At 43.5% G+C, this 25,245-nt stretch overlaps 1 protein-coding gene and 1 long non-coding RNA gene across 2 annotated transcripts in view; both read right to left on the minus strand.

Moving 5' to 3' along the window:
- Window positions 1–633: 633 nt before the first annotated feature.
- Window positions 634–3,775, minus strand: LOC119265738. The gene is made up of 2 exons (XR_005131694.1): window positions 3,700–3,775; window positions 634–849 (listed from the first exon to the last, which is right to left on the minus strand). It is a non-coding gene; the product is annotated as an uncharacterized LOC119265738 (long non-coding RNA).
- Window positions 3,776–13,876: 10,101 nt separating this feature from the next.
- The window catches only part of med13b (mediator complex subunit 13b), a 36,239-nt gene continuing 24,870 nt past the window's right edge, over window positions 13,877–25,245 (minus strand). The window contains exons 16-30 of the mRNA XM_017711025.2: window positions 24,305–25,215; window positions 23,175–23,342; window positions 22,869–23,092; window positions 22,174–22,366; window positions 21,732–22,071; window positions 20,677–20,893; window positions 20,396–20,587; window positions 19,463–19,686; window positions 19,223–19,365; window positions 18,978–19,136; window positions 17,775–17,933; window positions 17,510–17,667; window positions 16,162–16,326; window positions 15,133–15,233; window positions 13,877–14,706 (exon numbers count right to left, since the gene is read on the minus strand). Coding sequence (XP_017566514.1) covers window positions 14,574–14,706; window positions 15,133–15,233; window positions 16,162–16,326; window positions 17,510–17,667; window positions 17,775–17,933; window positions 18,978–19,136; window positions 19,223–19,365; window positions 19,463–19,686; window positions 20,396–20,587; window positions 20,677–20,893; window positions 21,732–22,071; window positions 22,174–22,366; window positions 22,869–23,092; window positions 23,175–23,342; window positions 24,305–25,215 — 3,487 coding nt within the window. The 3' untranslated portion in view covers window positions 13,877–14,573. The remainder of the gene's footprint in view (window positions 14,707–15,132; window positions 15,234–16,161; window positions 16,327–17,509; window positions 17,668–17,774; window positions 17,934–18,977; window positions 19,137–19,222; window positions 19,366–19,462; window positions 19,687–20,395; window positions 20,588–20,676; window positions 20,894–21,731; window positions 22,072–22,173; window positions 22,367–22,868; window positions 23,093–23,174; window positions 23,343–24,304; window positions 25,216–25,245) is intronic.

The raw sequence follows: 25,245 nt of genomic DNA on the forward strand, positions 1-25,245 counted from the left end.
GTGTCAAATCTGGTGCACTTGATTAAGTGAGCCCCCCAACCCCCCCAAAATTGCATGTTTGGCTGCTGTGTCCTGCCTCGCTTCTGTTTTGCAAAACCTTCTTTAAATGTAAACATTTTAAGGCCGTTTTTTGGTTTGTTTTGTTTCATTTTACGTGTGAGGTCACGTAGTTTTGCTGAGTAGAGCACTGCAAGTGCACACGCACACACACACACCCACCGAAGGCCTGAAGGATGGCCCATAACACGCCATTATCTCCCTCTTCTCACGCTTTTAGTAACACCCCGAGACGGAATTGTGCAAATGGCTTGTGACAGGTGAGATTCGCCACGGTGTTTACCAGGCTGAACATGTCGGTCTCTAACACAGTCTTTTGGCGTTCCCTGATAGCGATGATCTCCAGCGATGACAGCTTACTTGACATTTACGCACTCCGATTCCCGGCGGCTAATGGCCGCGCCTCGTCTCCCCAGGGCTCGCTGAGCAGGCCGGCCGATAACAAACCTGTCAGGCTGGCTTCAGCACGGAGATCAATTCCGCGCCGCGTGAGAAATTAAGCGTTGGATGGGAGAATATGGAGTCTGACACGAGCGGCGCACCAGCTCGGTGACAGATGATTTTTTTTAGATGCCGTGCACTAAATGGAAGTCGCCACGGCAGCTGATTAGGTCTTACCGGGGCGGTTTCGAGCGAGCGCCTTTTTTCATTTCACGTCTCTCCAAGGAGCCCACATCAAAGGAGATCAGGGAGGTTTGCTCTGGTTAGGCCGTCAGCTGAGCTTGAAGGAACGTGGTGGGAGGAAGCAGGCGGGGGGGCTGGAAAGTGGCTGCGATAACACAGATGCTCGAGCTGCACGGAGATGAGAGAGGACAAATTAGGCCCACACGAGCGAAGGCACAGGCTGCTAATGCATTCAGTCAGATTACAGACAAGCAGCAAGCCAGCTGGTTGTCAGCAGCAAATCTTTTTTTTTTTCCATACAAAACCAGAAGGTGATTGTTCTCCCGGTTCCAAACATCTCAATGTCACATGTGATTACAGGGTTTGCGAGGATTACTTCCAGAATCTAATCTCGCAGATTAAGGATTACCCAATTAAAACTGTAATCGGTAATCGGAAGGATTAAGCATCCGTGATGTGTTCTGAGTCGACAAACACAAATTCTGGTCCAACTGCGTTCTGCTGAAATGTGATACGCTGAAGTGTGAAATTAACCACTGGCTGTACGTCTGTCAGTAAACGTGAAATGCTTCCTCCCAACTCATGCTCATCACCAGCGTTTGTTTACCTCTTGTGTCTTGTGAGAAGGGGAGGTGTGTTGCAGTCTTTTCCTGTAATCCCACAAGTACTTAATTCTCAATAGCACCTGTAATCCCATTACTGTCTGTCTGTAGTAGCAATTATGTATTTAAAACAAGAATTCTGTTACGTATCAACCCCTGTGCTGTCCACGGTGCGCCCACAAGGGTCTTCTTTTGTGGCAAATGTTACCGGGTTGGACAAGCGTTACAGAACAGCGACGAACCTTTCAACCTAAGAAACTGTAGCACACCACTCGGCCTTCTTCAAAACACCTACATTTCTGGTGTTTTTTCTCTACGGAGTGCACACGGTTATGAATCCATGATGGCATTTCCACTACCAAGAACCTTCCAGGAACCTGTGCTGAAGTTGGGGTACCAAGCAAACAAAGCCAAAGCCATGGGAGGAGCTAGGAATATTGCCAACCACTGGGTGATCAAACACAAATCCTCAAGTGTTGGACGTAGGCGGTTAAAAAAGGCAATAAAATAGCAAAGCTTTTATAGAAGTTGGCTTACTTGCCAGACGGAAATCTAGTGTGCTTCTGGTTTCATATGTTTCAATCAAAATACATTCCACCAATATTCCCCACATAAGAAAAAAATCTTAGTTGAACAGATTGGCCTACAAAACAGGGGGAAAATACATTTTATGGCTACTGTGAAAAGGTCTTAACGAGGGCCTACTTTCAGCCTCGACAAAACAGAAAAGCGCTGCTTTAAACAGTGGTGAGTTATACACTGTTGTGGTGCAACTACAGCAGCTAGAAAGGCCATTCTTGGCATCGTTTTCAAAGAATTTTCAGGGCCTTATGAAATGGGTTTAAATAAGCGTTTAATACTTCACAATCCATATTTTACCGTCTTTATTGTTGCATACACCAAGCTGAAGAGGCCATTTGTATAGGACTTTATTAGAATCTATTGTGTGCAATGGGGCAGCACGGTGGCATGGTGGGTAGCGCTGTCGCCTCACAGTAAGTAGGGCCTGGGTTCGATTCCCTAGCCGGGTGACCGGGGTCCTCTCTGTGTGGAGTTTGCATGTTCTCCCCGTGTCAACGTGGGTTTCCTCCGGGTTCTCCGGTTTCCGTCCAAAGACATGCAGTCAGGCCAAATGGACATGTTACATTGCCCCTAGGTGTGAGTGAGTGACTGTCTGTCTGTCTGTCTGCCCTGCGTTGGACTGGCGACCTGTCCAGGGTGTATCCTGCCTTCTGCCTGAAGACTGCTGGGATAGGCTCCAGCACCCCCCCACAACCCTGATGGAGAAGCGGCTTAGAAAATGGATGGATGGATGTGTGCAATGCCTTTTTAATAAAGCTTTGTTTATATACACATCTCTGCTGATTGGGTAACACCTATGACACGCCCATCAAACAACCAAAAATGTCCCTCAAAGACAAAACGCGAACTGTTTTAAGACTGAACGTGCCCTGGACTTCAATAAAAGTGACTCGCGCAAGCCTTCTACTCTGTTATGGCAATTTTTTCATTGTTTTCTGCCGAGTTTTGGTTATCTACAGTTACACAGTGTAGCCTTTAAAACTGGAAACTCATTAAGTAGCAACTCTCAAAACAATTCAGTTTCTCTCTAGGTTAAATGGGACTTTTGCTGAAGTTCTGTAAAACCTGTCCAACCTTGCAACAGTTACTACAAATGAACACAGTTATGGTCAGGATCATGGGTTGGTCAGTTATATAATACACTCAGCACACTGTGGGCAATAGATTATGTCATGTTATGCTATACTGAGCACATCGTGGATATAGTCAGAATGTAAAGAACACTAATGAACTGCATGTTTCATTACAAAGAGAGCTGAATTGGTTCTGTTTAACTGGATTTGGTTCAGTATGTGAAACATTGAATACATTTCATTGCCTTAATAGCTACAGATAATATATTTTAAACGTGGGACTCCTGGGAAAAGTGAAAGAGATTTGATGTGTTGTGATATAATATTTTTTTGCCATATTGCCCACAAGTATGCTGAGGAGCAACAGCAAAATATGTAGTGGAAGAATCCAATTTGAGAATATCCATGATCTACCACATCACTCCCAGTCCCTTGAAAAGACTAGACGCCTATAAAAAAGCTCAGGACAGATTAGCTATTTCTGAATCAATTTTGCCTTCCAGGTCCTAGTCACCAAATCATTAGTATGGACAATAGGGAACCAGATCTGGGGTCAACACTTCTTTCCCTCTCAATTGAAGCCCAGATGGTGCTCATTAAATATGGCATATCCATCCATTTACTGCCTGAGTGACCATTCAAACCAGACGAGCCCATTAGGGGATAAAAATCAGCATCAAAAAAGATGCTCCTGTAAATGATAACCTGTGTGATGAGCTCGAGGCAAATCAATAGTAATCATAATTACAGTTCATACGCACGGTATTGATCATCTATGCCTGTCTGTGTAGCTTCTTCGGACTTCTGCAACAGTCCACATTCCCTTGACAACCTGAAAAACAAAAAGACACACGTTATTCATTTTTAATGAGCTATTCATTATTTATAATTGTTCATTTGAAATTCCAAAGGCCCGGCCCTCGTCCACCGGTTCCTGTTTTGACTGTGTGGAACACCTTGGCTGACAGCTCCTCGTCTATTGGTGTCCATTTACTCATAGATCTCATTTGCTGGGACATAAGTCTGTAATTGGATGAGGCTTTGTGATCAGATGTTCTCCAGGAGAAGCTGATTCCACTCTTTCTGACCACCCTAATCTGCTAAGATGAACTCAGGTCAAGCTGGGTTAATGGATTCTTCTCCCCACCCGCCGCTCTCGGGTCAGCAAACAGCCAGCATATGGTCCGCGTACAACTGCGGATGCACACACGAGCTGCCCTCTCCGTGACGCAGATTATGCTTTACAGTATGTACTGCAAACATGACCTATTGATAAACCAATTAAGCATTGTGTACTTAACCGCAAGTGAATACGCGAGACATTTTTTCAGAGGTTCTGCTGATGCGAAAGGATATCGGGTAACTGCACTGCTGATAAAAATCGTTACTCTGACTGTAATCGTTCCAATTTACCGGAAGGTTGATTTTCTTTTCCTCCTTTGGGAAATGGCTAATAAAACATGATCTTTCAGCACAAAGCCTCTGTCAACATTATCACTGCTGTTCCCTATTCAGGCCCAGATAATGAGTTTCTGATCCTTTTTGAACTACCCATTTCACCATGGCCTCATTCCAGTAGACTCAGATGTTGCAGCATTGCAGACATCACTTACGACTTCAAATCTGCAATAGGGTTACATAATCTGGGGAAAATCCAATATTGTGATTATACTGCTAGATGCTGCAACTGCAAAGTGCCTTGGAATATACTGTGGAAGCACTGTGAAGAAAGTCAGAGACCACCATCCGTTCATCTAGTTTTCCAGCCAAAAACAGACATTAAGTATATGCTGAAAAATATCATCGAAAGCATTTAAACATTCTGTTGGTACCTGGTGGTGTCCAATAGTCACTCATGGTGTAGCTCGCTATCCTGATGGCTTGATATCAGTGTTAAGGATTCTAATGGTTTAACAGGTGTTTTATGGCTATGATTCCAGATGCTAAAAGTGTCCTACCAGAAACTTAATCGCAACTCCCTAATCGTAACTATTAAGCCAACTGCCATTAAGAAAACAAAGCCATCCCTGCTGGAAAAAGACCATTAGAACTATTGTTCATTTTTCAGATGTTTCTCAAGAAATAAGATATAAAATAATCCACTTGCACACCGAAGGGCGAATGCAAAGGAGAATAAGTACTAAAACAGGACTTCCATACTTGCAGTTCAAAATATGATTAAACGTTACAGAGATAACGAGGCTCCTAACATGACTGCAAGACCTGAAAGCAGGGTATGAAATAACCTCAAGGTATTTGGGAGGGTTCACATTTGGCTGGCTAATAATTCATTTGCCATAGCAGCACTGATGCTAGCTTGAAAGGCAACAAAGTGGTTGGTTTAACAATTGTTCTTCTGGAAGTGCTCTTTTCTAATTTAGTAAAGGTTTCCTTTCGCACATTAATTGAGACCTTACGCATCTCTTTTGTCTTCGTTTTGTGAAATGAGCAATAATTCACTCATTTCCACCAGTCTCTTGGGAAATTGTGCAAGTTTTCAGATTTACAAATAAATTGAGGTGACTTGTGAAAGTATCCCGGGCGTAGTTACAGTTGCTAGGCCACGAAAGACCATGTGGGTGGACCATTTTGCCGCAGTGCCACCCTGAGGCAGATAAGTGCTGCATTACAATCTAGTTAAGAATATTAAAGACAGAAGCTTGCGTGTCCTGAATGAAGCAGCTACACAATGACTTTCTCCTAAATTTGCATTCTTTTCACTAACAGACAGCATAATGTCATCATTTTTCAGGAACCCTCCAGAATTTTGAGTTTGATACATTCAGGTGGTGCAAGAGGTTAATTAGGGGGTCCTGGATTCTCCAGGATTCCCTGCGCTCCACATCTTGCCTGAGAGACCACCAAAACTGTTGCCATCAGATAAACAGATCTTAAAGCCGTCGTCTTTGAGAGAGATGAAAAAATCAAGCTCCACTGTTGCAGCAGATCTAAAAAAGTCCACAGGAGTTTCTGTCTGTTCATCCTCTGTGAAAAGACAACTCAACTCTATGAGTCTAAAAGGACGAGTAGCTGTCAAGAATCTAGAAAATAGACGAGAAGTAGAAGAGAAAATAGAAGAGAAAATAGATGGATTGTGAGAAGCTAAAAAGCAAGCAACTTCTAAGACTGAACTTTGCAGGTGTGGAAAAAAAAAACCCTGAAAAACGTCAAGCACACCGAACACACTAAATACTGAATTAATATTAAATTGGTTAGTTGTTGAAGTTTCTGTGTAATTTTGTGTCAAAGATGTCATTTCTATTTTTCCCCTGATGCTAAGAAGTGAATAACTTGTCATTAATGGCCATTGTGACTAGAAATCGAATAAACGAAGGGCGGCCTTTGGCACAGTACCTTAAAAACCCCGATGTGACATGATTAAAGATCGGCCTGCGCTTTTTTCACTTTATTATGTTCGTTAGATCACATAAACGCAGTGATTCATCAGAACGCTCCTATGGAAATAAAAATGTGATATTTATTAGAGGGCTCATTTGCATATTGCAGCTTCCTGTGATATCAGTACTGCAAAGGCCAACGCTGCGATAAGGATTAACAAAAGTTATATTGTGCCGCCCCAATGTACAAAGAAAAGAGTTCATTTGATTTTGTTTTCAAGGCATCCAAGCGCATTTCGCTGCAAGTGCTGACAGCTTTGCAGTCAATATACTTTTGCCAGCAATGTGCTATCCATCCCATAGAAAACACTTGCCTCTACCTGAATTGTTAATCTATTTGACAGACAGCTACATTATAATGGTATGAAGCAAAGATGATTACTTTCCTGCCCCATCTAACATGATGCTAATGACTTCCTGACACACACAGATTTACGCCACAGAGACACTGCAGCTCTGACATTCTTAAAGGAATAGTCAGTTTTTTCCTCGGAACCTTTTACCCCTCATTTCTTCGCTTTTTCTTAAATGACTTGGGTGTTTTTGTGAAGGCTCCAGCAGTAAGATACACTGAAAATGGGCTTGACTCTCTTCTATGGGGCACATAATTGCATCCAGTTCCAGGTTCAAATTGGTCTTGTACAACTGCAAGGCATAAAAATGTCCTTGAGTTATTGCGTGAATTATGATATCTTTATAGCTAGTATTCTGGATGTGCCAGCATCAGTTACCTCTATTAATGTGCCTGTGAGGAAGGATGTGGTATTGATATGTATCAAAGCCCACAAGCATGGAGCAGTAAAATAGTCCCAGGTGAACTGTAACACTACATGTGTTCCTCTCTTTATCAGCTCTTAGCATAAAATGGAAATAATAGCACAACTGCTGGAGAATATTGTGTTGATGCATTAGTGGCGTATTAAAGCTCCTGAAAGCAGAGTAGCTGCCTCCCTCTACAGAACCATGGAAGTCTACGGGTGGTGTTGCATCTTACTTCAGAGACACACATTAAAAATGTTTTAAAAAGTCTGAAAAATTGAGAAAGGTTTGTTTTGGAGGAACAGCTTGGAGCACTCAAAATAGTCTCATCGTTCCCTGCGGATCAGAACAGGACCTTCTGTCTTCAGAGTAATTCTATGTCCAATGGAAGCCTTAACTTCCCTTGAGCACATTTGATTGGCCAGAAAATTAAGCTAACTTCACCACCTCAACCCAACAAAAGAACATCATTTTATACTATATATAACTTAGACTCTTATTTTGCTTTATTTTGTGTGTATATATATATATATGTGTGTGTGTGTGTGTGTGTGTGTGTGTGTGTGTACAAATTTAATCTTCTTTGTTTGTCTATATAGTATCAAGAAATGTGACCTGTATTAATAGCAGAACCCTTTTTGGTGAATAACAGAAACATTTGAAGGTTATTTTATTGTTTCTAGAGAGAGAACGATTTGTGCATTCACATGGTTCTTTGTGTTGTCGTGGTTCTAAAGCCCTTTACTAAAGAACCCTTGAAGAACCGTTTTTATGTTTAGGCTCGAGCCAAACCAGTTATAGGGCCACTTTCTTCAGTCTGAGTAGTAAACCCTGCTAGAAACATCAGCATGGACCAGCAGTCACCAGCAAAACCAGCACATGTTGTGTTGTGAATACTGATATTCTGATCACCCATCAAGACTATGCTGGGTGACCAGGTAAACCTGCACCAGACCAGCATAAACAAGCATAAACCAGCTTGGACCAGTATAGAACTCGTGCTGTGTTTTTCAGCTGGCTCGTCTACGGGCCCTGGGGCGGAGGAGTGAACCAACTTTCTTTTTTTCTGAGCCAAGACAAACTTCCAGGACAGACCTTTGAAAGTAAGCGTGATTAAAAACGTTGCTAATCCCCTCCTAAGCGGCCCTGCCTAGTTCATGTCTCCCTCCGTGCCCATCCGCGAAGGAAATTTGTAGGCGATTAATTACATTCCCCCACGACTCAGCCCGCCAGCCATTAGCCTGAGAGCAGCCCGCCAGGCCGCAGCAGCCGCGGAGGAGGAGGAGAGCGGAGAGCAGGGAGCAGAGCCGGCCTCCATAAAGCCCCCTGCTTCCCTCTCCGCCCTCCACAGCTATCATCTCCCCTTTTTATCGCCATTCATTTTCCCGCCGGCAATACGATGCCGCCATTATGCCTGACTGATGTGGGGAGTCAGAGCAATTTCCTGAGACACTTAAACGCCAGGTCGCATGGGGCTTGTAACATGAGAGAAAGAGAGAGAGAGAGAGAGAGAGAGAGAGAGAGAGAGAGAGAGAGAGAGAGAGAGAGAGGGAGGGGGAGAGACAGAGAGAGAGAGACACACAGAAAGAGAGAGACAGAGAGAGAGAGAGACAGAGAGAGAATGAGAGGGAGGGGGAGAGACAGGGAGAGAGATATAGAGAGAGAGAGAGAGAGAGAGAGAGAGAGAGACAGAGAGAGAAAGAGAGGGAGGGGGAGAGACAGGGAGAGACACACACAGAAAGAGAGAGACAGAGAGAGAGAGACAGAGAGAGAAAGAGAGGGAGGGGGAGAGACAGGGAGAGAGAGAGAGAGAGAGAGAGAGGGAGGGGGAGAGACAGGGAGAGAGAGAGAGAGAGAGATAGTGATGGAGGGGGAGAGAGAGAGAAAGAGAGGGAGGGGGGAGAGACAGAGAGAGACACACACAGAAAGAGAGAGACAGAGAGAGAGAGACAGAGAGAGAAAGAGAGGGAGGGGGAGAGACAGAGAGAGAGAGACACACAGAAAGAGAGAGAGAGAGAGAGAGAGAGAGGGAGGGGGAGAGACAGAGAGAGAGAGACACACAGAAAGAGAGAGACAGAGAGAGAGAGACAGAGAGAGAAAGAGAGGGAGAGACAGGGAGAGAGATAGAGATAGAGAGAGAGAGAGATAGAGAGACAGAGAGAGAAAGAGAGTGAGGGGGAGAGACAGGAAGAGACACACACAGAAAGAGAGAGACAGAGAGAGAAAGAGAGGGAGGGGGAGAGACAGGGAGAGAGAGAGAGAGAGAGAGAGAGAGAGAGGGAGGGGGAGAGACAGGGAGAGAGAGAGAGAGAGAGAGAGAGAGAGAGAGAGAGAGAGGGAGGGGGAGAGACAGGGAGAGAGAGAGAGAGAGATAGTGATGGAGGGGGAGAGAGAGAGAAAGAGAGGGAGGGGGGAGAGACAGAGAGAGACACACACAGAAAGAGAGAGACAGAGAGAGAGAGACAGAGAGAGAAAGAGAGGGAGGGGGAGAGACAGGGAGAGAGATAGAGAGAGAGAAAGACAGGGAGGGGGAGAGACAGGGAGAGAGAGAGAGAGAGAGAGAGAGAGAGAGAGAGAGAGAGAGAGAGAGAGAGAGAGAGAGAGAGGGAGGGGAGAGACAGAGAGAGAGAAAGTGAGGGAGGGGGAGAGATAGGGAGAGAGACAGAGATGGAGGGGGAGAGAGAGAGAAAGAGAGGGAGGGGGGAGAGACAGAGAGAGAGAGACACACAGAAAGAGAGAGACAGAGAGAGAGAGACAGAGAGAGAAAGAGAGGGAGGGGGAGAGACAGGGAGATAGAGAGAGGGAGAAAGAGAGAGGAGAGAGAGAGAGAGAGAGAGAGAGAGACAGAGAGAGGGAGGGGAGAGACAGAGAGAGAGACAGAGAGAGACAGAGAGAGAGAGAGAGAGAGAGAGAGAGAGAGAGAGAGAGAGAGAGACAGAAAGTGAGGGAGGGGGAGAGACAGGGAGATAGAGAGAGGGAGAAAGAGAGAGGAGAGAGAGAGAGAGAGAGAGATAGAGACAGAGAGATTGATACAAGATACAGAAAGAGAAACAGAGATATAAAGAGAGAGAGAGAGAGAGAGAGAGAGAGTTAGAGAGAGAGGGAGAGAGAGACGGCCATTCAGAGGTCGCTATTCTTACATGAATGCCAGCCCAGATGTTAAGTCAATGGGCTAAAGAGAAAAAACTCTTTTTTTTCTTCTTCTTCCTCAAAAGGTTATGAGTATTTTCGAAGGGCAGAGACTCCTTTTCCCCTCTGAATGTAGACACTGAGAGCGCCATATACATTAGCTTAGCAGCGGTCCCCCCAATCGGACGCATTCACAGCAGTCATAACCGCCTCAGAAAGAAAACACGCAGATGAACTCAGCTCAGGCAGCCAGATGCTCCGTCTATGTGCTGGAAGCCATTACCGCCACATTTCCCCCCTCTTTCTCCCTTTTTTCCGACTCCCGCTACGTTATGAGCCTTTATATGCCCCCTTTTTGCGCAGATAATGATGACTTTGTTATCCCTGCGGTCCTGTGAGGCCCCTTTTCTCCCCATTCTCTCCCCCTCAACCAGAAATGTCAGGCCAGACAGGCAATTACAGGAGTCAGATTACTCCTTCTTCTCTATCGCTCGGATCTCCGAGGCCTCGGCACGGCGAGAAGCCAAAGGTAATATCCCCCTGGGTCAGAGCCAAGGCTGCGAACCAGCTATTAAAGGCCTGACCAGTTTCGTCCGGCTGGACGTTTGAGTGACACGCGGTCGATAGGCTCCGCTCTCCGGGCTCGGCTCAGCTGTCAGCGCCGGTGATGTCTGAAAACGCTGCGCTGCGCAGCTAATGCCTTCTGAGCATTACAAACTCAGATATAAGACACTCGGACACCGTCCACAGGCGCCTGGACGACGAATAACAGCTCGGCACAAACTGACGATATAAATATGGACTTGGCTTCACATTTTATTGGTGGGCTGCCAATGGGGGGTGCAAACGGTGACAGAAAACGGAACAGTACAGGACCCCAAAAAAGAGTCGATTCTCCGATTCCAGGCATTTAGGTATCGGGAGTCGACTCAAAAGCTTCGGATTCTGGAGACTGGCATTTTTACATATATATGTATGAAAAAATACAAATTAGAACACGCAGCAATTCACCTAATAACAAAAATAAATAATAATTAGGTGCTGGATTTTGTTGAGTGTGGGCTTCATACACGTTGCCAGGGCTGAAACATCATCCCACTTGAAGGAGATGACAGGAAAGTTAGTTTAGCTAGAGATTGCTCTCCAAACATCCGAATCACGTTCCTAAGAATCAAAATGGCACATTTTAAGCTAAATTAATACACCATTTATTTTGCTGAATCTCCTTCTGCACTTCTTGATTTTTGGAATCGAGAATTGAAAAACATTCGATTCCCATCACTGGGAATCAGAATCGGAGTCGACTCCAGAGCGTCTGTAATCGAGCAGCTCTATGGCAGCAGACGGTAAAAGGAGTCGACTGCAGTACTTTAAGCACAAAGCCCAAGAGCGCCATCTGCTGTTCGAATCGAGCAAACAGACAGACCACTGAGCTCCATAACGCAGCCAGCACACAACTGCAGGAGGACATAAAGAGATTTGTGCTTACATTAGCACAAACTCTGCAGCACCATTATAAAAAAATGCTACATGAGGAAAGGGGAGAGTTTAGATATATATATATATATATATATATATATATATATATATATATATATACGCATTCGTTTATTTTCATGACTGGCCACACTCCCCTTTCCTTAATGGGCAAGGTGCTCTTTTGGAGTTTGTGATGTCAGAACCTGAGAGGGAGATTATCATTATTATTATTATTCCTGTACTATAATGGTTCTTTCTCAAGGTGATCTGCGAGTCATGCAGAGAGAGAGCCAGGCCTGGCAGGGCTGTGCTGATGATAACACTCAAAGGGCCATAAGCAGCATATCAGCAACAGAAGTGATGACAAGAAGAGATTCAGTGACTCAGGAATCATAATGGAGAGCAATAACAGAGCTCTGGACACGGTCACATTTCTTCAGTTATGCTCCCGCTGCAGCTCTTAACACATCTCCATCAGAGAATGAGTTAGTGCATACCAGTGATCACGTTAAAGTAGGCCTCTAACCGCCGGCGTATCATTTCACAGGGCTTTGAACAAGAAAGTGCGGGGTGATCACTTCCAAACGTCATTACTCTTGGAAAGATATGATGACAGGTCCTGCAATAGGCTGTAAATGCTTACTCCCAGAGAGCTCCGGGGTCTGGGGAAGCTACAGAATCTTTCATGCTCACAGAACAGGTGTCTAGCTTTCATCAGTTTAAGGGCGAATTGAAAAAATGACATGGGCATGACACGCAACATGAGCTTTTGCCAATATTTGTGTGTGCGTGTTGGGGGATGGGGTGGTGGTGGGGGGGGGGGGGGGGGGGGGGGTTGGTTTCTGGTCGAGAACCTCCTCGTTAACCCCGTCGACAACCTGATCGTCTCAAAATCAAAATTCCCTGAAAATAAACTGATGTCGCGCAGTCTGTCGGGGAAGAATAGACTAAAAATAGACAAATATAAATCCAGGGAAAGGTCAATATTCAGCCTGTGGACCAATTGCGACAAATGCTAGGCAGTTTAGCCAGATTTGGGCCGTATCCATTAGTTCCATTAGTCCTGTGTGGGATAGACCTGCTATATATAAGCTGTATACTGGGGCCAGAATTAACCCAAGGATGTGGCCCACAAGTGGGCCAGACAATTTTTGCTATTGTAACTATTAACTACTGTAGAAAATTGGTTTACCCAGTTGGTCCTTCATAGCCTAGCAACTGCAACTATACTCAGGATACCACTGAAAAACTTTTCAATATGCTGTTGCATGTTTAAAAGTCTGAAAATGTTGCCAATGTCCAAAGAGATCGGTGGAAAAAGTGAACTATTACACATTTCTCAAACCAAAGATAAAGAGTTGATGCGTATATCCATACATATGTGGAAGAGCACGTTACCAGAAGACGGATTATTGAACCAAGCATTCGAGTAGCACCAGCGCTGCTATGCTGTGTGCATTCCTTAAGGCTTCTCAGTCATGCATGTGGCAGGTTAAGGCCCTCGTATTTCGTAGTAACTTCATCAAAGCAAGTTTAAACATATTACACAGACCTCTCATTGACCATTTGGGGTAATAAACATGCCTACAAAACAGGCTGCTCGGTTAAATGAGATGACTCGGCAGCCGGCTTAACAACTGCAAATAAAACTTCTCTTAAAATCAGCTCGTCAGCAAGTTTTCCATAGTTAGGACTCGGCATCTTGAGTCCTAACGTAGCATCTCATAACGTATAATAACTTCATAATAATTAGAAAATTCTCATTTATGACTTAATCTCTCAGAATTACTTACAATCTCATAATGAGAACACTCACAAATTGTGAGAATTCATTTATAAGAAAGTAAGTCATAATTATGGCATAGCAAACCATAATGATGAGATACCAAATCATAAGTGACTATTATTATAAGATGCTGTCCTAATTATGAGATATTAAGTCATAATTACGAGACAGAATCGTTCTGAATTGTTATGAAGCAGCAAGTCATAATTGTGAGATGCTATGTCTGAGATACCATGTCATGATTATGGAAAACCTTTTTATTATTATGACTTGCTCATTCTGCCATTCAGAGACATGAGATGATCAGAGGAACTCTGGTAACTTACCCTCTTTGCTAGTAAACCAGACCTCAAAAAACTGTCAACAAAAACAAAGACTACAATAAGGTCAGGTTGACGTACTTTATTCCTAAAACATTGGCTGCACCATCCATAGCGGCACAAGATTGTATGTACACATTTATAGATATATACATACACAATTCTCTAAATCTGATATAAAATATATAATCCAACAATATACTTCTTGTCCTCTTATTTGAACACATTAAATTGCTGTATCCACACGTCCCCACCACACAAAGGTAAGAACAGCTTCAGCATACTTCATCATTCGCAATAAAAATGTCTTTCCACTTGGAGAAAATATTTCTCTAAAAGCAAGCTATAGTAAATTCACTTGTGTCAGTCCTTGTCTTGCAATTAAGACAATTAGATGCATGATAAACCATTTTTCATTTCAGCAGGAAGGCAACTTATACCTTCAGGTATTTATAATATATAAAAGATTAAGAAATGACACAGTTAAAAACGTACAATAAATAAGATATATATGCAGGCATTTCATGTGGACAAGATCTTACCCCAGACCAAAATGTAGGTCAATTAATAAAGAGAGTTTTTTTTTGGACTAGTCCCTTTTGCTCCAGTTGTTTGAGATGGACACTTGGCAATGGCAGGGCATCCCAGCATTACCGAGAGTGTCTAGACTGGTTGGTGGTGTGTGCTATAGCCAGATGCAGCGCTCTGGCTTGCAGCGGCAGTGCAGCACAGTGCGTGCAGTAATTTGCTGCCACCCGGCACTCTTACAGCATGTTCATGATGAAGTTGTACATCTGATTGAGCACCACGAAGTGCACGGGCAGACAGGAGCGGCGGTCCTGTGTGGCAGGGTCACAGGTCAGCCAGGAGAGGGCATTGTACTGCTCCAGTACAAACCTGCATAATGAACAAATGAGATCAACAACATATCAAACCACACCATTTGTTAAAACAGCTGAATAGGAGATTCATTTCTGGACTGAAACCGCCCAAGTACTGGCCTTGTTGTTGGGTGATCACAATCACTTAGCTTAGTGTTTTTATGTGCTTGTAAATGTAGGCCTGCACTTTTGAAAATGAACTCCGCAATGTGACCTGTATCCATAAAACTGTCCCTTACTGACTAAGTTGGGCACAAGAAACGCCCAGTACAGTCTTCACAAAGCCAAATCGTGTTTTATTGCTTTGCTGGAAATGACATAAAAGCTGATAGACGACAGGTAATGGCAGCATAGTAATATACAGTGAGCATGTTCAGGCATCTAAAAAGATGATAAATGGTGCCAATAAACCAAAAGTGAATAAGCGCAAGTCTTATAGTACCTGAGCACATCTGAGGTGTGGTTGGAGTCCAAAGGATGGGAGTGTTTACTGTGTAGCAGCTCATCTGACTGCACAGAAGAGACATGCAGGTGCAGAGAGGCCTGAAAGAGAGACAAAATATCACACATCAAAATATGCCTACAGGTGCCGAAGCTCATTCTGGAACATGGAATTTGAAAAGCTAACCTATCAGAAGCACCCACTCCACCCCACCGCTTTCTTTGGAAAAATCCTGCCCACGTTTTGTGGACCAAATTGAACTGGCATGTATGAGGGTGAGAATAATCTCAGCTATGACTCACATCTACTCAACAAAAAAGACACCTTCTCAATGAACTGGCCCTATGGCAGAGAGAAAAGATGGAGGAATATTATTAAAAAACTACGCTAATCATTTGCACAACTTAACACTAGACGGTGAGGCAGGAGGAGCGCTGAAGTGAGCTTTAGATTGGTGCTGATCGGTGGTGTTCAAGCAATGCAATTAGATGGCATAACTCACATTGTATTGTTACAACCCGAGTTAATAAACTACACTAATAGATCAAGATATAACACCCAAAAATATCAATGTCATCAGTTTTCAGTAGATTCCATATTTTTACAACCCCATGTCCAAAAACATTGGCTAGTAGGTAAAATGTAAATTAAAACAAAGACAAGATTCATAAATGTTATCAATTTAATTGTTTATTGCTAACATATGCTCATTCTGAAACCGATGCCTGAAACTGGTTCCAAAAAAGTTGGGACGGGCAACGGCAGACTAGAAACAGATGATGCAAACATGTTTGGATATAAAAGGAGCATCCATTAAAAGAGTAATTTATGAGCCATGTACTTTATGAGGTTCACCACTTTGCCAAACATGGATCAGCAACAAAAATCTAACAGTTTAAAAATAAAGTTCCTTAGTGAGGTACAGCAAGGACTTAAAGTAAAACACTCAATGAATCCAGACCAAAAACCACAATGAATGCCCTTGAACCTCCACTGGGCTGAAGAGGAGAGAAAAGAAGCTGTGCTCACCTTTAGAAACAGGGGACACTGGTTCTGAGCCTGAGGGCAGGAAGACCAGAACCAGTCAGGCAGTGGGCCTGCTTTGGCTGTGGACACAAAGTATCCCAGAGCCATGGGCTGCTGCAGGATGTTGGGAGTTTCATCGTGAGACTCCATGCGGTCTGTGCTCTGGCCCTGAGGGACACAGCAAAGCTCATGAGTAAAATGGTTATTTTGGGTCATTCATTCTATATAAATAAAACATAAAGTCACCATATAAATGTGGCTCAAATGCGTCTTTACACTTGCATTTTTATGTGGATTTGCCTGTCCGGCTGGACACTGAAGAACGACTAACTGTCAAGCTCTCCTGCTGGCCGCTTCAGACCAGCTGCCCACACCCCAGCTACCGCCACCTGCCTTGGACTAGCTGCCCACCCTACATTGAAGTTTTCATGGACTCCTAGCTATTCCTACTACTATTAATATTAGTGGTATAATAACTTTTTAAGTAGCTTGACCAGAAGAGGAAGGGTGCCCCCTTGTGAGCCGTGGTTCCTCCCAAGGTTTCTTCCTCAGCTCCTTTTACATTCATATTAAAACTTTGCCTTTACTGAAATTCTGTGAAGCCGCTTTGGGACAACATCAGTTGTAAAAAGCGCTACACAAATAAATTTGATTTGATCTTATCCAGAAATAATCCTGATACTCAAGACACAAAGTGACCTGGTATAAACAAAGTCTTAGTTGCACTTCAACATACAGAGCATTTGTATGTTTACTGGCCTTCCCTATGGAAACCACTACACGACTTTACTAGGTACTAATTATCAGTAGTGTTTCTGACAGAGGACTTAAATACCGCATACTACCTTTAAAAACAATAACATTTACATTTCATAATTAAATAAAATGTTGGATCCTTTGACATGGTTTGTTCTTTTAATAAAATGCACCTGTTTTTCTAACATCTTACACATCTATACACTCCTTTTTACAAAGGACGTCCCAAAGACACCAAGAGACAGATGTGCTTTAATGTTGTGTCAGATAAGGGGAGATAAAAACAAAACTTTGTCTAGTTATGTGTCACGGTCAGTTTAACCAGTTTACTGAAAGTTCAATTCCATCAAAAAAATAATTTGAGAGAGAAATCTCATTCAAGACTGAGGACTCTGCACGTCCTTTCAGTATTTCATACTACATTTACGGCTATTCATATCTTAAAGGGATCAGCTAAACTGATTAGCTAGCCTGTTATGAGGAATGAATATGTAAATATTCAAATTGTTCAGCAGTCCTGTGTGTCAAACATCATGACAGTTTCTTCTTCAAGAGAAGACACCACACAATCGTATTCTTAAGTAGACTACTGTACTTTGCTGCCGTCTCCTCCGTGGTGGTAGTGTGAGCCAGGTGAGTGCACTGGAGAGGTGGTGGGAGAGTTTGGTATCATGTTCATGAGGTCAGGGTCCATATCATTCTCATACAGCAGGTCCAGGATCCCATCCATTCCTCCCATAGCATCTGATGCATCTGAGGAGACAGGAATGAGTCAGTTGATGGGAAACAGGCAATAAAAGACGTTTTACCTGCAATGCTGAAGCTGATTAAAAGGAGGCATCACTGTGCATGACACTGACCGTGGATGGGGTTGAATGGCATATCGATGACCTGAACCACAGCAGAAGTGGGGAACACCAGGATGTGGGTACAGGAGGTGTCCTGAGGGGTGTTGAGCTGAGACGTCTGCATGTTCAGAGTAGTGCTGCGGCCGAACACAGAGCCAGTGGACACAGAGTCTACATACAGGGTGAGAGAGAAAACAGAAGAGAGGCATCACTGAGAATATTTAAGTTGCAGTCTTGAAACTCATCAGGATTCACATCGTAGTTTGACACATGTTCAAACTAATTGGCGTCTTCCTAGACTTCAACAGTTCCAAAATAAAAGCAAGGCACAAAAAATGTGACCTGTTTATTCTAGATTCTTCATTCAGAATGACAAATAACTGACTGAGCTGCTGGATCTTATTATTGAAACAGCAGACTACATTTATATATTTGAATAGACATTTTCCACGTTGGAAAAAATATATATACATTCCTTTTTAATTGTCAAACATTTCAATTTCAAATTTTTGTTTGTCAGCCCTAGTGTCCAATATCTGTCATACGCAAAGCTGGACACAAACATTGGAATTATGTCAGTTAATTTCTCTTTGGCCATCTGCATGACTGTGTGTACTTCCATAAACCCTATTTAACTTTCAAAGGGATATAAAGTTTCATAAACCATAACCTCTCTGCATGCCATGATTCTTTCGAAGCAAGATTTTATTACTGTATTGAAAAAAGTCTAGTAAATTCATGGCACTGCATTTTTAAGTGAAGTAAGTAAATTTTTCTTTGAAGCGTTCAGAATCTAGTAAGCAAGATTTCCTTGCGTGTTTGCTAGTCCATACCAATTCATTTCTCATAGGTAAATTTTTGCCGTGGCCACGTTTTGAAAAATCACCTTCCCCTGGCTCATGACACTAACGTTTTAGCGAGAATCAAAACCTTATGGTTTGAATCCTATTCTCAACGACGGAGCCCAGAGACTGAAAACATATGCTTAGAAAATTTAAAACAGGTCATCACTTCTGGTCCTGGATGGTCTGAGTTTAACAGTTCGGTTGGTGATTATTTGTTAGTTACCAGCTTTACTTGATGTGCTTAAATAGCAAAATCACCCAACTGTGCTGGACTCTGGGCCATCGTGGACTGGACATAAGTACATCTGTTCTGTATTTTTCTTTTCCTTTTCCTTTCCATTCAGTTTAAATTTTTTAGGCAAAATGCTACCTGGCATGATGACAAAAGATGCCTGAGGCTCTATGGCAACCAGACAGGCACTCAGGATGCTGGGGCTGTCTGCGGCAGAGATGCCACACATTCTGCACATCTCCTTCAGGCGGCGGCTCAGAGACTGTAGATTCCGTCTGCTCAGCAAGATGCTCCAATCTGATTGGAGAGAAACAGAGCATAAATAAGTTCTGACAGTTTGGAAAAATTATGCAGAACTAAAGCGCACTGCATGAGAACTATACCTTGCAACTCCCCATGGCCTATCCTGCCAAGACGGCCAATCACAACTCTCCAAGGCAGCGAGGTCATCTGCACCAGTCCTAGACACCAATCCCACAGCTTCTGAAGGCCCAGCCGTCTGGCTGACCCCTTTCTCCTACGTGCTCTGTGAGATTGAACAAAGCCCTCTCAGTCACATACACATCCACAAGACTAAATGCAGCCATCTCCTCCTAGGGCATACCAGGTCTTCAGACACTCACCGGTTAGGTACATCTGTGCTTATAATACATGTCTCCAACAGCTCTCCATACTGGTCCGTGCAGGTGGCCAGCAGCCACTGTTGGTCATGCGACAGGCAGTAGGCAACAAAAAGCACATTGTACTTCTGCGATGCTTCGCCGAAAGTTTCACCCAGTTCTGTCTGCTTGTCCTTAACGGGGGCCAAGATGAACGGCGGTGCGTAGAGCCGGAGACATTCAGGTCTCTGCACAACAGCAAGATCAATGGTCAGGAGTGTAAAAACAATTGTACAGTGATGCAACAATCTGAAGGTAGGGATTCAAATGCATCAACTTAGATTTTTTTAACGGATAATGAATTATATTAATATTTGAAAGCATACTCGCACGTTTTAGGACAATAGGACAATTCTCAGGCTACGTTTTTAACGTATGAACGGCTATTGATTTTATTTCAAAAACAACACCACATCATGTAGTAATGTACTGAAATGAAGTTTCTTGGCTGAAACCAAGATTCAGAAGAATTTTTGTTAGGAGAAAACCTCATATCTCCAAAATGTAACTTTACAGGAGAAGGAAAAAAAACCTACAATACTTTTAATGTAAGTCAATGGAAACAGATTTTTTTTATCCAAGTCATTTATGGTCATTTGTTTTGGTCCATTCATCATAAACTTTACACACAATGTGAAGGACAACAGGCATTTTCAAATTATAGGCACTAATATATATAAACAAACATGCTGTAGGCCTGTTTAATTTTTATGACATTTTAATTTCACTGCAACCAAGAAACGTGAGCTTTCACATTGCAAGGAAGCCTTTTTTAAAGAACTGTGATCAAACTGCAGTGATGTCAGAGATTAATACTATCAAAAGGCCATCATAATGACGTCTAAATAAATTAGATAAAGCTACTATTTTCTGAGAAATGCGGAGAAACCTGTGTACCTCAGAGCTCTGTAATGCAGTGTCCATAGCAAGACCAGGGCCGAAACCCGTTAGTGTTTTGACATTTGTGGAGGTGGGAAGAGGCCGTCTGCACTGCGTGTACACAGAGAAAGCCAGGGACTTCAGATGCTGGCTGTACATGTGCCGCTCCTCACTACACACTGGCTGTAGCAGGTACTGGCAGGGAATTATCTGCAAGAACACAAAAAAGTTCTAGAATATCTCATACAAATATAAAGCCTGATTAAAAAGCATCAGACCGACACCTGTAGTTCGCTTACCTGTACAGACACAGCATTCCTGATATGGGGAGGAAGAAACTGCAGCATCTCTGCATAGCAGCGGAGAAGCCCCAGAGTCCACACACTGGAGCTAGAGCCTCTGTTTTTCTCTTCATAGCTGAAGGGATCCACTATGTAAACCACAATGGCAGGCGGGTAGGTGACCGCATGAGAGTCTCCATCAGTCGGCACTCCCACCTTCTCCCTCTCCATAGTGCTGTAAAAATTACAATATTCATGTCAGAGAAACAGTCAGGTACAAATACACTCAGGCACTGAGCAGGGCCTGTACTTAGTCAATGACAAGAACACTGTTGACATTGCAACGATAATCAGTCTTATCTTTGCATCGAGACGGTGACTTAAGGGCAATGCTTAAAGCCACATGAGAAGAATCAGACTTACATAGAACCATTCACTGTTTGAGATGGAAGGAATTCCTAAATACAAACATGAAATTCAATGCAAAGGACATATTGGCTTTTGCATAGTGGAGAATATTTCATTAAAATAATATTCAACTTTATTCAATACCCCCCCAACCCCCAAAGTCATCTTAACATTAAGGGTTTATCTACCAAATTTAATTCATTTTTATATAATAATTTCCACCTCATCTTCATCCCTTACAACTAAACAGGCACTTTGTTATTGTGCTTGTAAGACTGATATACGCAAATATTCTCTGTTCACTGCCTCATTCAAACAGTAGCCCAGCACTGAAACACTCTGTAAACGAATCACTCTGTAACTGCAGTCTGAATGAGCAGGACTGTAGGTTGAATAGGAGAATATATGAAAATGTGCTGTTTTCGTAGCTTTGGGCTGTATGGACTGGTGAGTGAAAGGTACACTTTAAAACTAACAATACATACACATTAAAACAGCCTTACTTTTAAAATGTGAGCAAAATTTGGTATTCAGGATATTTAAGCCAATAGACCATGGACTTGTTTTCATGCGTGTCTCGTTTTGAAACATAACTGATGCTGTGTACCGTGATGAAAAGTAAAGAAGAAGAGAGAAAAAAAAAACAAAAAAAAAAAAAACCCTACCTCTCAGGAGGCTCAGGAGGGGCCTGAGGCTGGCTGGTAGTTGTTGCACTGTCCCCCATGATGCCTGTACCCTGGGCACCAGCCTGCTGAGTGCCCTGCAGACTCGGAGCTCCAAACGAAGGAAGAGGGCCGGGTTTGGCAGATAAGCCTCCAATGCCCTGAGAGTTAGAGGAGGTAGTGGTGGGTGTTGGTGTGCTGACAGTAGTACTGGCCATGGAAGTACTGGTGGTAGTGGGAGTGCTGCTGGAGTTGGCCGGCTGTGAGGAGGACGATGAGCAGGAGGAAGGGTTTCGCTGGGAGAGTAGAGAGCTGTCTAAGGGCAGGGCTGCCAGGTATGGAGCTGGAGAAAAAGAAAACACCACGTATTCATCCACATCTATAACAAACGTGGGGGAAAAAAATAACAAAAAAACAAAAACAAAAAAAAACAATGGAATCTTACCCAAGTCATGTCGGCACACTTGAGCATAGAGTTTGAGTTTGGTGAAGGAGTCGCTGTTGCTGCTGTTACACATCTTGAGAAACCAGTCACTGAGAGGCTGCTCCGTCAGAGGCTTTGAGCCACCACTGCTCACTGTGACTATGCCATCGGCGTGGGACTTGCAGATGGGCCTGTGCTGACCAAGCCGACATGACTGCAATAGGCCACAAAACACCTTGATTACTACAGAGTGTGGAATTGCATGTATTTACCTTAGGCTCATGCAAGTTAAATCAACGGTTTGGACAAAAATCAAATTCACACAAACTTATATAGTATATATATATATATAGTATAATATAGGCCAATATGTTTCATGCCCAAAGTTTGCGTCTTTAGTTTTGCATTGGAGCTACAAGGCTAATGTTTCTAAAAAATAACTGATGTTTACACATTGTGCAAAATGCGTTCCTAAACTACCATGCACTTGTGTCAAAGTGTAGAGTTGTGTAAAGCAATCAGAAAAAAGGATTTTTGGGCGTTTCTCTGACACTGTATGACAGTTATCTATAAAAAGGTATAATATACTTAAACAGTTGGAACCGTCTTGCTCCCTCAAGTGCAGCCACAGTTTTTCTTAACTTAAATCAGATTTTTGATAGACCACTGTTTCAGGGAACAACAACAACAACAACAAAAAGCCAGTCTGTGCTTACCTCATACACAGCAGTCAAGTCCTTGAAGAAGGTTTTCGCTCCACTGAGCAAAGTCTCACTGTCAGGACACACCACCACATAGCCGATATCCCTCTGGGAGCCAAAAGGATCTAGCAGCAGCTTCTCCCAGTAAGGCAGGCCAAAAGGTGACAGTACTATGAAGTCGTACTCATAACCCACCAGAAAGGTAGGGATGGGTAAAGGCTCAGGAGATTCATCAGTGCCTGACAGAGAGATGAGCAATTAAATGACCTGGACCTAAATGCATGAGAGAATTTTAGACAAATTTTTGACAGGATGCCATACCATAGGTTCCCCTGCCAGCCATCTTATGAAACTGTTGCCAGGTAAGAGGGCCCTGGACTCCCCAGGAGCGAACCGACCTCTTCTTCTGGATGGCATCCTGCAGCACAGGCTGCAGAGACAGCAGCATCCTCAGCACATCCTGAGAGAACAGCGAACTCAAATCCACAGCTGAAAGAGAACAAGGTAACAAACTGCAGCGATGAAAACAGTATGATCAATCAAACCAAGAGCTGTTTATAAGCTATTCAAACAAAGCTGGGTGGGCAGAATGATGTTATAATTAACTCTGTCACAATATGCTTTCCTGCATCAGTGTTATTATCTAGAACAGTAAACAACAAACAACTGCTTGCATCATAAAATGTCAATTATGCAATTATCATGTTTTATTAATTTATTTGAACCATTCGTGAGATTTCCTTGTCCCTTTTTTTCGGTGTTCATTCTTTTCAGATGTATGTTTTATTATATATTGTACCCAGTTTCAAGGCCTTTTTAAATGTAGGACTGCTGGTTTGCTGTTGCAAATAGCAAAAAACAAAATATAAGTGATGCATCAGAAATTTTGGCCACTGAAAACGTTAATCCAAAAAAACTGATTTACTTATTCAGTTGAAACAAAGTACTACCACATTTAAAAAATTCTATAAAAACTATGAATCCAAGTTGTTTAAATATTTCAGCGCTACTCAAACACTAAGAAGTTAAGTGTTTTTTAAAATACCGATATCCACAACATGCTCAGAAAAGCGTATTGTGACATACGGCAATGTAATTTATCACAATAAGACATCGACATATTGCTCAGTTCTACTAAAATGCTGTTTTTTTCTTTCCTGCGCTGATCAATGTAGTTTGAGAAGCTGCAAAAAGACTGACGTCATATGTAGCAGGTTTGCAAAACCAAAGTGCAAAGCATAATTCATTGCCAACCGTTCTCTTTTGTTGAGGACGCTGGATTTCATGGCCTATACTGTATTTGTGTGTATGTGACAGTATATCCTAAAGTTTGGCTTCTAATGTGTCACCACTAAATATTGTGATACATGCTGCATTTTGTGGAAACGTAGCCAAAACACAGGTCTACCAAATTATTATTATTTTCCATATTACCAGAGAACCAGCCTCACCATTACGTTTGGCCCATGGATGCAGAGATGAACTCCTGACCAGCGTCTCGTCTACCTTTCCACCAGACATGTTGTCCATAAACTGGCGCCCATGCTCCAGGGCTAGGTAGCAGTCAGAGTAACAGTCTCTCTCCTCCAGGCGCAGAGGCAGCCGGAGGTCTGAACTGATGGGCTCCAGCCCGGCTAGGGAGGAGAAGGGGTTGGTGCATTGCTCCTGCAGCAGCAGGATAAGCTCATCCGAGAGGCATTCTCTCAGAGCGCCTCTTCTGTGCAGGGAGGAGGCCCGCAGAGCTTCAAAGTGCTTCTCTGTGTCCCGACCAGCATCAGAGCCCCTACCCACGATGTCTAGCTCGTCTTCGAGGAAGAGACCAGCTCCGTTGCCGTAGCGCCGGTTGACAACAGCGCTGAAGCCGCAGGTACAGGGATCCATGCTAGAGTATTCCGAGTCCAGGCTGGGGTCACTGATGTACACGCCCACATCGGCACCCTTGATGTTCATGTTGCACACGCAGATACAGCAGCTGTCAAAGTTGCAGTCCTTATACAGGTTCATTACGGAGTCTGAGAGGATGAGGGTGACATATAGGCTGTGGGCCTCTGGGATTGAGGGCACAGTGGCCGGTTCCACAGAATTCAGAGGCCTGCAGGTGGAAGGGGTGGAGGCGGGTGAGTAGAGGTCCGAATTCTCATACTTCAGAGAGCCCTGCACACTGGCCGGGCCTCGAGGCGTGCGGGGTGTGCGTGGGGTCCGTGGGGTGGGGGCAGAGAAGCGAGGGGTGGCAGGAGATGGCAGGATGCCTGTACCGCTGTTGCTGGGTGGAGCGCTGTTCGACAAGAAGGGAGTGTGGGTCTGAGGAGTGTATGTCTGGTTGTAGTCTTGGTCCACAGCACTACCCACACTGGGAATGTTACTGTCAAAAGAGAAACAAGAAAAATCAGCT

The sequence above is a fragment of the Pygocentrus nattereri genome, chromosome 17 (genome assembly GCF_015220715.1).
Source record: "Pygocentrus nattereri isolate fPygNat1 chromosome 17, fPygNat1.pri, whole genome shotgun sequence".
NCBI classification, from domain to species: domain Eukaryota; kingdom Metazoa; phylum Chordata; class Actinopteri; order Characiformes; family Serrasalmidae; genus Pygocentrus; species Pygocentrus nattereri.